Below are 12,301 nucleotides of genomic sequence, written 5' to 3' on the forward strand. Positions count from 1 at the left end.
TTGATCAAAGTAATGTTGTTTTGCGTTCGGGCCACATTTTGGCTAGGACATTTGTGTCTTCATAAGTCAATCAAAAAATAAGTTGCGTCAAACAAAAAATATTTTCAAACGAAAAATCACTTCAATCAAAAAAGAAAAAAAATAAAAAAAATTCAATAATAGAAAAAAAAGGTTTTAAATGCGAAAAAATATTTGAGACCTGAATATTTGCATTGGAACACTCAATTTTTAATTAAAAAAGTTTTGATTTTTATGTTTGGGCCATATTATGGGTAGGCCTTCAATCAAAAAAAGTATTTTCAAACAAAGAAAAAAAAGTATTAGAAAAATCATACTGCCCTCCCCTAATTTTATTTTAAATAATATGCAAAGCAAATGACTGTCTATGGTGCTAGTCACATTATCTGTTCGAAAAACCCACAAAGACCCATTATAAAATTTTTTTTTTTTTGTTCATTTCATTCATTTTTGTTGTTTGCTTTACAACTTTTACATATATATATATATATATATATATATATATATATATATATATATATATATATATATATATATATATATATATATATATATATATATATAGGCAAGTCAATTACATGTAATGACACTTTTTGGCCACGGGGGGCGCTGTCCTACCTGGTACCCCCCTTAAACTCCGCTTATGGACAAAACCTAAACCATAAGAAAAAACTGAATAAAAAAATAAAAATAAAATACCCTCTTTCTATAGCCTTTTCAACAGAATAAAAAAATAAAATACCCTCTTTCTATATCCTTTTTAACAGCTTTGTATCCTTGTGAAACTACTACTCCATTAGTTGTTTTACAATTTTGAACATTTTCCATCCTAAATGCATCTTTTGCCTGTTCCAACACTGTTTTCAACCGATTCCTCTGCTCCCCATATTTCCCACACACCATTAACTCAGAATAGCATAATTTTAGTCTGTAATTGCTTGATCTCGTACCAAACCGTCAACCCAGTAGGTGGCGGTAATGCCCCATGATACTAGGGCTAAACTGCCAATAAACAAGAAGAAGAAGAAAAAGTTTCTCCCGTTTTCTTTCTGTGCAGATGTCGACACAGGGAAGTAAGTACCGTTTGCCTGCCTAGACTTTAGTTCTGTGATTTCCAGGCATGTATTCATGCATAAAAATCGCATTGCGTTTCACTTGTATTTATTTGGAATAGGGACACATTATTAACTCCAAGTTTAATGGGAAGATTGTGTCTATTTGTGACTTGTCCGAAATTAAAAGCACATCACACCACAGTCTTGACTCACGTTGTCATTTCAAATATACAACGCGGAGACCAAAACCAACGGTCACACTTGGAACTACTCACGTCTACGTGGACCACGTGACCATCCGCGGCACGTAAGTAAATATTCTATTCTTTAAAGAGAGTTTGTCGTGTTTACTTTGGAACCCTTGCATGCGCAGAACAGCAAAGAATCACTTGGAACTCCGTCAAAAATCAAGCAAGGGTTTCAAACTCACTCCCAGTTTTTATTTGGCTCCGACAGACCACGGAAAAAGCCGAGTTGCAATCGTTTTCGTGTCATTCCCGAAAATATCTTCATCCGGTGTAGTGCTGAAAAATAGCCGCCCCGCGTGAAATGTCCCCCCTGACGGGAGCGCTTTTTTATAACGCTTTATTGAGGTGAAAACATCAAATGTTTTCATGGAGGCGTTACAGTAATTGATTTAAGGCTGTAAAATCAGTTTTAAATAAAAAATAAATAAATTACAGAAAATACTAGTACTGTAGTTTAGTAACAAATCGGCTACATAACCATCTTTGAACAGACATGTATTAGTCTACAGATTTTCACGACCATATCCCAATAACAATCACACAAGTATGACATTTATTAGTTCAAGCAGAGTAAAATAATACATATTCACAGTACAAGATTTATTAGTTCAAACTTCAAGCAGAGTAAAATAATACATATACTTTGAGTGTCCTAAAAAGCGTTCTATGGGAGCGAGGCGTGATTAGATTTTTATTAAATATGCTATTGCTCCAAGTCCAACTGTCCCCCTTACTTGCACACGCTCAAAGGGACCCATGTTGCTTGTTGCCTGGGGTCCCCGGGGACCCTAGCTACGCCTCTCAGGGGGGACAATTCACGCCAAGCGGCTATTTTTCGGAAAAACACCTGGCCACTCTCTCTTTGGATGGCTGACGTTTCATTTCCCTAGTGCAGAGGTCAGCAACCCAAAATGTTGAAAGAGCCATATTGGAGCAAAAAAACATGTCTGGAGCCACAACAAATTAGAAGCCTTTTATAAGCCTTATAATGAAGGCAACACATGCTGTATATTAGCTATATTAGCCGACTATCAAAATGACTAATTTGCTACATATAAATAATGAGCCTTCTTGATTACCAGGGGCGTCACTAGCTTTTAAGAATTAGGGGGGCTTAGCCCCCAGGAGATGACCAGGATGTAAGTGAACGTAGCATTTTATATACCGTATTGGCCCGAATATAAGACGGTGTTTTTTGCATTGAAAAAAGATTGAAAAAGAGGGGGTCGTCTTATATCCGCGGTGTAGACGTTATACCCATTCACGACGCTAGATGACGCCAGATATCATTGAGGCGATGTTCTGTTCTGACAGTGTGAGAGAATTTATTCATGCTTAAAACACAACCATTAAATATTATACGTTGAATGCTTTTGTTATGCTTGCATGAGAACATTATAGCAGAGTTTCATTGTTAGAGCAATCTGTTGTAATCTTTTTGAGTGGGCCTTCTCATAGCCTTGACGATTGTAGACGGAGTCAATATGCCCAAATATGGACTGTCATGTTCCTGTTGTTTCCAATATGCCCTGAATGAGTACAATATAGCAACTGTGGCTTATCAAACTTCTTCCTGGCCACAGCTGCTGATTCAAGGTTATAGCTAAAGGTGGATTTTCCCCTATGAGAGATGTTTTTCTGTAACTTGAGATGTTTTGTATGGAAAAATACCAAGGCTTGTGAGATGATGAGTTTCGTTTCTTGGTAAAGTTTCGATTCACGGTGCGCTTTGGCACCGCCCTTTTTAACAGTATAAGTTTCTAGCTTCTAGCGAAGTGAACAGTTTCGTACTTTCTGGTTGACCTCAGCTCCTAGCTGGGTCATCATTTTGTGCCCGTGATATATCATGTTATATAAAAGTCTTCGAAGCAGGCAATCCTTGGCTGGTTCATTCATTATTCTCAATTTGCTATCTTTTGGTATTGTTCTCGGGGTTCAAACTGAACTTCCCTGACAGACAGATCTCAGCGACTCTCCACATTCACAACGCTAGATGGCGCCAGATATCATTGAAGCGATGTTCTGTCATGACAGATCTCAGCTACTCTCAAGTTTAACCAGTTTGCATTATTTTATTGCAATGTTTTTCCTTATTCAGATTTGTTTCAAGACTACAGTTACAGTTAGACTTCACTTTGATGGTTAATGCAGTAATTGCAATTTTGTTGTTTTATCACAATAGATTGGTTTATTTACATTTCAAAAACCAGAAGCCATTCATTTAAGAATGTGATTGCACTTTAGTTTACATAATTAAATGTTCAGATATTAAGATTTGAATGAGGAAAAATAGCATGTAGGGCTGCAGCTATCGATTATTTAAGTAGTCGATTAATCGATGGACTAATTAGTTCGAATAATCGAGTAATCGGATAAGGAACATGAAAAATTATCTGATCTAATACATGAGCTGAGCCTCAAACAGTATTTTTTTTTTTTTTTTTTAATGAGCATCTATGTACAACAAAAGAACAACTTACATGGTAAACTTACTTAGAAAAAGTCCGCAAGCTTAAATGCTATAAAATGCTAAAGTTTTTTTACAATGCTCTTAACAAATGGTTCAAACACACATTCCCACAAAAAACTGCTAAATATACTTATAAACTAAATTATGAATGCATTAAAAACCATTAGCTCAAACAAAAACTTAGCTGAGGTTGGTCTTAACAGGGAGCAGTTGGATTCAGCCATGTGTAAAGAGGCAGACCAGAGGGCAGTGTATCCAACCTAATCAATAAAACTCAGGCATGCAAACTAGTTAGGGGTGAAAAAGGTGACAAAGTAACATGGACACACGGCATGAGCGGAAAAGTGCATTTCATAGTGCAACCAGAGACATCTCGAATTAAACACGGTACATAAAAATTTAACATATACAAGTCTAAATCTCTCAGCCTGAAATCAGAACATATAAGACACATTAAGTAGCAAATTATACAAAATCTAAATTATAAAATATACAGTATGTCCCATTTGCATTAAGCAGAGAACAACTGTACTCCCGTCTCTCACTTTTGTCAGTCATTTGTTGTCACGAGAAGAGAGTGGCGGTGATAGGTCTGGGTCATCGGACTAGAGCAGGGGTCCCCAACCTTTTTTGCACCACGGACCGGTGTTATTTGGGTCTTTTTTTCACGGACCGGTGTTCCGACAAATTTTGAACCCCATCAAAAATTGCAACGACGTGGTTATGCGCACGTTAAACATACCTGCAAAATGCGCAAATGCAGCGATTCCAAAGTAAACACTACAAACTTTCTTGAAAGAAAGGAATATTAACTTACGTCTGATCATGGAAGGACTTGTAGAAAAGTTCTCCTCAGATTCATCCTGCCATGTAAGCTGCACACAACAGCTGCACACCGCGCTCACCATTAACAACTTCGCCTTGTCATTAAACATTGCTTAAGAAGCCCGCTTCACAAAGATACGATGTTGGACATTGTAGCAAGGTTTTCAAAGCTCTTGTCGCGATGTCAGGATATTCCAGAATGACTTTAATCCAGAACCTCGGTAGAGTTGTTGTCTCAAATGTACGTTTAATAAGGTCGCCGTCATTTGCGATCTCTCTGTTTATTCACAAACGGGTCACGAATCCACTTCTTCGCAGTTCATGGGTCTTCGAGGTTGTAGGCTCGTCAGGTGTCCTTTCCGCCGTAAAAATATCCTTTTCGTCGTAAAAATATCTCCAAAGACGTCCGTTTTCCAGTTATCTTCGCTCGTGTGGGGGCTAATTATTTCCGGGAACAAATGTGCTGCGCCCGCGGCCTAGTAATACGTTATTATCGAGGACAAGCGCACATAGATATATTGTATACACAAACAAGATGTACTGCCTGCTGTCCAATCAATGGATTTCTGTGACGACATTTTAATCTATTCCGTAGTATTATATCTAGAGTAGACAGGGATATTGGTGTGTTAAGCAGGGGCACAGGGTTAGTTCGGCCAGAATGCGGTCGTTATTAGATTATTATTTCTGTGCGGCCCGGTGGCAAATGCGGCCCGGCAGAAGGGGACCCTTGGACTAGAGTGTAGTTTTGAGCATGGACTACGGTTTTGAAGTTAACGGTTTCACTCGCTCGTTGACAGAAACCCCCCCCCCCCCCCCCCCCCCCCATCGCCCCATTTTTTTCTCCTCGGATCTACGTGATTCAGAAAAATGACCCATTTTGATTTCAAAACGGCGAAATTTCGCCGAAAGGTGGCAAGTTTGCATGCCTGAAAACTAAATGCAAACGCTTTCAAAATAAACCATTAACATGCCACATTAATGAAGCGAATACTCGAAGCAACAAAATTTAATTCGAATATTTTTTTCTAATCGAATACTCGAGTTAATCGATTAATCGTTGCACCACTAATAGCATGCCTTTTCTCTCAAATATATTGTTATAATCATTTGTTTCAGATGTACTGTAATTATTTTCTGTATAAAAATCAATTTGGTGTTCAAAAAGTCTTTTTTTCAAACTTGAGTCTTGAAAAAGAGGGGGTTGTCTAATAATCAGGGCTGTCTTATATACGGGCCAATACGGTATATGGCGGAAAACACAGACAAGACTGAAAAAGCAGTTTCTGCTCTTGCACTCCTCTTTAAAAGAAACTGCTATATTTTAAGCCAAAACAACTGTTGTGTTTGATAGAACAATATCTCTATATTCTGCCATAGCAGATTCATGGCACATTAAGCCCCCGAACTAGTTTTAATTTGTCCGTTTTACCCTGAAAACTCCCGTTTACAGACGTCGCGCAACCGCTTTTGTTGCAACCCAGCCATAAAACAAAGAGAATTAATTATATTTATCATTCAAAATGTCTGTCGTTTTTAGCTTAGAATCATTAATTAATGTCTCATATTTCATTAAAAAAAAAAAAAAAAAAAAATTATTCACTCAGATATTTTAAACTTTTAACAAATTATGTCACAATGAAAAAAATGGCGTCTGTAAAAATGTCACGGATATCGACCTCATAACTATCGCTTAATTGTATTTTTTTCGATACGTTCACAGCTGTGTCTTGACACTCAGTGATACATGCGGCATGGAGTTTTTGGATCAAAACAAGGTACCGGTAAGTACTAAGCTTGAGAACGATAAACCGATACGACCGGATATTCGGTTTTACAGGTGAGAGATACAGCTGTATTGATAGGAAACTTACCATTCGACAGTAATTAGCTACTAAATATTCAATGAACCGATAGTAGAGATAGAATTCGGCTATCGCAAGCACAAGAATCGGATTCTAGAGTTCAATGCATTGCTTAATATGATAATAATTTAGCTTTTACTTCACATGCTGCGCTTGTGTCAAAGTTTAAAATATGTGAGTGAATAATTTTTTAAAGATGTTTTTTTTTTTTTACGAAATATTACACATCAATTAATGATTCTAAGATAAAAATCACAGGCATTTCGAATAATAAATATAATTAATTACCTTAGTTTTATGGCTGGGTTAAAACAAAAGTGGTTGCGCGACGTCTCTAAACGGGGGTTTTCAGGGTAAAACATATACGCCATATATCAAGTAGAGCTGAAACGAATACTCGAGCAACTCGAGTTTAAAAACTGATCCGAGTAATTTTATTCACCTCGAGTAATCGTTTATTTTGACAGCTCTAAGCATCATGTTTTGCTCGGACTACTTTTAATGAGGGACAACGCGCTGATGTCACGTGCGTAGAGGAAGAAGCAAAAAAAAAAAAAAAAAAAACTTTCTGCAGCCGACAGCCGCTACAAACGATGCCGGCGTTGCTAAATACTAGCCCGCACGATGCTACGTTGGTAGCGGGTCGCGTCTGATGAGTCTCATAGAGATCACATGTATGTTGAACTAGATGCGAAATGACAGACACGGCCGCATCTGGGCAGCGTTAGTAAACAGCCACCATCTTAAAGCAGTAGAGCGCTAAGAAAGAGCGCTAATAAATAAGATTAACGTTACTGTCATTAGCTCACGTAACGTTAGCCCTGCGGGGGGGCTAGGTTTCTATTAATTATGACCACTTTCGATGCGTGGCTAACTTGTCTTACATACAGGCTTTAACATAACATAGCGTTGTGGAGTGATGAGGGTGTAAAATAAAAACTCAATAATGCTAACTATCAATTTTAGCTCAGTAGTCATTGCTGAATAAAACACCAAGTAGCACTGGTCCCTAATGTGCTCCAACACAGCCTTTATCATACATTTATTTTGAACACTGCAAAAACTCAAATTCCTATCAGGACTTACAGTTTTGACTAAGTTAAAACTTAACTAGAACTTTAAAATGGCTTGACACAAATAGAAATTTATTTGAAACACGTGGGAAAAAAATCCTAACTTTTAAGTGATGTGTGTTATCAAGTGTAACGGCATTTTTAGGTATATATATATTAGGGCTGTCAAAATTATCGCGTTAACGGGCGTTAATTAATTTTTTAAATTAATCACGCAATTAACGCACTTGCCCAGCTCAGACAGATTTAAATGACAGTAAAGAGAAAGGTCCACTTATTAATTGTGTTTTGCGGAGTTTTGCTGCCCTCTGCTGGCGCTTGGGTGCGACTGATTTTATAGTGTAAGTAATTATTGTCATCAACAATGGCGGGCTACTAGTTTATTTTTTGATTGAAAATTTGACAAATTTTATTAAAACGAAAACATTAAGAGGGGTTTTAATATAAAATTTCTATAACTTGTACTAACATTTCTCATAAAGAACTACAAGTCTTTCTATCCTGGATCACTTCAACAGAATGATAATAATGTTAATGCCATCTTGTTGATTTATTTTTAATATAAACAAATACAGTCCTTATGTACCGCATGTTGAGTATACAGTGGGGAGAACAAGTATTTGGATGGATAGATATCTATCTATCTATCTATCTATCTATTTAATGAGATCTAAAGGTCTTTTGAGTGAAAGCAGTGAATTAGTCTTTATTTTTATTCTAGTTACATCTGAGATGCAAATGTTGGCTGTTTTCAACAATATACATCGAAAATAAAAACATTGATTGACTGAAAATGGTTCAAGCTTAGATGAAATGTCTCGTTTTCTCATGTATAATAATTGCTCTTCACCTAAAAATATATTTGTTTTATCCGATTACTCGATTAATCGATAGAATTTTCAGTCGATTACTCGATTACCAAAATATTCGATAGCTGCAGCCCTAATATCAAGTCATAAAAGTTGCTCTTTACAAATTCGAGCCCGGCTTCAGTGAGCAGGAGGTGCACTTTTGAACCTAGATGGAGCACATGAAAGAATCCTTTCGAATTGTATGTAAGAATGCTTTTTGTTTTGCAGAACAACTGTAGCTCGACATTCCGAACTTGTGCGCTGAGCCAAACGCCGTCTTCTCTAAAACAATGGCTGAACGTCTGGAGGACCATCTTCAATGTCCCACCTGTCTGGAAGTCTTCAAAGATCCTGTCATGCTGCTGCCGTGCAGTCACAACTTCTGCCGTGCGTGTCTGCAGCAGTGGAAGGACAAAGGAGGACATTTGTGTCCACTCTGTAGGACAGAGTTTAGTTCGATGGATCCGCCTTCAAACTTGGCACTGAGGAATATGTGTGAGAACCTTTCACTTGCCTCGTTCAAGTCAGAGGACATGTGCAGTTTGCACGAAGAGAAACTTAAACTCTTCTGTTTGGACCACCGGGAGCTTGTGTGCCTCATCTGCAGAGATGCAGAAATCCACGTTGGCCACAAGATCAGGCCCCTCGAAGAAGTTGTGGAAGCGCATCGTGAGAAACTCCAGAAAGGCCTGCAGAAAGCCAAGGAAAGACTCCAAGATTACAACGACTGTCGAGAGAACTGTAATGAACAGGCAGAGTACATCAAATTCCAGAGGGAGCAGGTCGAACGCAAGATTAAGAAGGATTTTGAGGAGCTCCGTCGCTTTCTCGATGTCGAGGAGGAGACCAGGTTGGCTGCGGTCAGGGAGGAAGAGAAGAAGAAGAGTCAAACGATGAAGGGGAAGATGGCGGCTCTCGGCGAACAAACGGCCGCTCTCTCGGATGTCATCAGAAGCACTGAGGAGCAACTCCCGTCTGGCAACGTTTCTTTCCTGAAGAAGTTCAATATTGCAATGAGCAGGATCCAAGAGCTTCCCAATAAACCAGAGCTGATCAGTGGAGGTCTGCTGGACGAAGCCAAACACGTAGGCAACCTCAAGTTCAAGGTGTGGGAGCAGATGAAGGAGACGATCGCCTATAGTCCAGTCATTCTGGACCCCAACACGGCATGTCCAGGAATCAGTCTGTCCGAAGATCTGAGCAGTCTGAGTTGGGAAGAAGCACAGCAGCAGCGTCCAAAGAATCCAGAGAGGTTCCAGACGTGGCGGTCTGTGCTGGGTGCTGCTTTGGACCGGGGAAGACATGTGTGGGACGTTGAGGTGGGAGACAACAATGACTGGGCAGTGGGGGTCATAGGTGGGGACCCTTGTTCGTCAGATCCTATGCCTGATTGTTACATTGAAATTAAGGATGGTAAATACAACGCGCCCCTTGACTTGCATGGACGTCAGAAGCCGCCTGTCAAAGTGCAGAGGATCCGAGTTGAAGTGGACATGAATAAAAGGTCATTGTACTTCTCTGAACCTCTCAAGAACACCCTATTGTGGAACCCTCGGAATAACCCTTCCTATTGTCCATACTGGTCCAGTCACACCAAATTGTATCCTTTCTTTCACATAACACGTAAAAGTCCTCTAAAAATAATCCCCATTCCACCTGGTGTTACGACTGCCATCCGTTAGCGGTCATGTTGTCACGGCTTGTTTTTTTTCTTTCTGCTTTTCAATGTCATCTAAATCATTTTCTTTTTCCACACAATTTACTCTCACTTATTGTTATTCACCAGGTCATGTGGTAAGACTAACTTTTAATTCCATGTGAGTAATATGTAACATTAACTTGTACTCCCGTTTTGGCCCGAATATAAGATGTTTTTTTTTGCATTGAAATAAGACTGAAAAAGAGGGGGTCGTCTAATATTCGCGGTCTAGACATTATACCCATTCACGACACTAGATGGCGCCAGATATCATTAAAGCAATGTTCTGTCATGACAGATCTCAGCTACTAGTTTAACCAGTTTGCATTATTTTATTGTAATGTTTTTCCTTATTCAGATTTGTTTCAAGACTACAGTTACAGTTAGACTTTGATGGTTAATGCAGTTATTGCAATTTTGTTGTTTTATCACAATAGATTGGTTTATTTACATTTCAAAAACTACAAGCCATTCATTTACGAATGTGATTGCACTTTAGTTTACGTATTTAAATTAGGGCTGTCAAAATTATGTCGTTAATTGGCGTTAATTTTTTTAATTAATCACATTAAAATATTTGACGCAATTAACGCACATGCCGCGCAGACAGATTTAAATGACAGTACAGTGAAATGCTCACTTGCGTTTTATGGAGTTTTGCCGCCCTCTGCTGGCGCTTGGGTGCGACTGATTTTATAGGCTTCAGCACCCATGAGCATTGTGTAAGTAATTATTGACATCAACAATGGCGGGCTACAAGGTTTTTTTTTTTGTATTGAAAATTTTACAAATTTTACTAAGACGAAAACATTAAGAGGGGTTTTAATACAAAATTTCTATAACTTGTACTAACATTTTTCTTCTAAGAACTACAAGTCTTTCTATCCATTGATCGCTTTAACAGAATGTTAAATGTTAATGCCATCTTGCTGATTTATTGTTATAATAAACAAATACAGTCCTTATGTACCGTATGTTGAATGTATATATCCATCTTGTGTCTTATCTTTCCATTCCAACAATAATTTACAGTAAAATGTGGCATATTTTATAGATGGTTTGAATTGCGATTAATTACAATTAATTAATTTTTAAGCTGTAATTAACTCGATTAAAAAAATTTAATCGTTTGACAGCCCTAATTTAAATGTTCAGATATTAAGATTGGAATGAGGCAAAATAACATGCTTTTTCTCTCAAATATATTGCTATAATTCGTTTCGGATGTACTGTAATTATTTTCTGTATAAAATTCGGTGTTCAAAAAGTATTTTTTTCAAACTTGAGTCTTGAAAAAGAGGGGGTCGTCTTATAATAAGGGCCGTCTTATATTCAGGCCAATACGGTACTTTAAAACTTGTACGACAATTTTTTTATTTTTTATTTTATAAGTATATCGAGTGATTTTATTTGAAATTAATGCTACTCTTTACTGAAGTACAATGTTTGACTTCTCGTTTGTTTGAAAAATATATCAGACACAAGTAACTAACTATTTGATGTTCTTTTCAACAAATAATTTGGATTGACATCTTTAACTTGTACTTGAGTAATCTTATTTAATCGTAATGCTAGTCTTACTCGAGTAGCATTTTGGGCTCCTCTACTGATGACATTATATTCAAAATAAATGATTATCAACACTTGCTTAGTACTTGAGTATTTTATTTCACCCAATACTTTTTGACTTGTACTTGTTTGCATACTACTTTGACTTTGAGTAATACTTAAAGAGTACTGTATGTCATGCCATGGGAAAATGTTAATATTCCATCATTTATCCATAAACGCATGCCTTTTGTATTCATATCATGCCACTTCGTGTAATTACACACAAGAAAATGAGAGAAATTTGGCTCCATTGTCAAGCTAAAACGACCGGCGCCCGAGATCTGGCAGATCGTGTGCGTGACGTCACGACAAGTGAAGAGAGTGCCACCGGCCACTAGGGGCCGGTGGCACTCTCTTCACTCTCTTACAGCCATGTATTAGACAATGTCTATCCTAATGCACAGAGGTGAAATATTACTGAACCAGTATTATACTGTGACCAATTGTAATTTTGTAATTACAAAACAAGTTAATTGAATATTTTTGACAAATGGTATTTGCTATTGTGTATTTACAATTGTAAAATTGTACATGAGTGGTGTATGTGAGAAGCGGCATCAAAAAGTGATTGTATTTGTAAACTATG

The 12,301-nt window shown here is 37.7% G+C and overlaps 1 protein-coding gene across 1 annotated transcript; it reads left to right on the forward strand.

Moving 5' to 3' along the window:
- The first annotated feature begins 1,034 nt into the window (after window positions 1-1,034).
- LOC130923473 (E3 ubiquitin-protein ligase TRIM35-like) lies at window positions 1,035-12,001 on the forward strand. Its single transcript, XM_057849212.1, has 2 exons — window positions 1,035-1,380; window positions 8,634-12,001. The coding sequence occupies exon 2, from the start codon at window positions 8,696-8,698 to the stop codon at window positions 10,085-10,087; it is 1,392 nt and encodes a 463-aa protein (XP_057705195.1). The 5' UTR covers window positions 1,035-1,380; window positions 8,634-8,695; the 3' UTR covers window positions 10,088-12,001.
- Window positions 12,002-12,301: the final 300 nt, after the last annotated feature.

This window comes from Corythoichthys intestinalis, chromosome 10, assembly GCF_030265065.1.
Source record: "Corythoichthys intestinalis isolate RoL2023-P3 chromosome 10, ASM3026506v1, whole genome shotgun sequence".
NCBI classification, from domain to species: Eukaryota; Metazoa; Chordata; class Actinopteri; order Syngnathiformes; family Syngnathidae; genus Corythoichthys; species Corythoichthys intestinalis.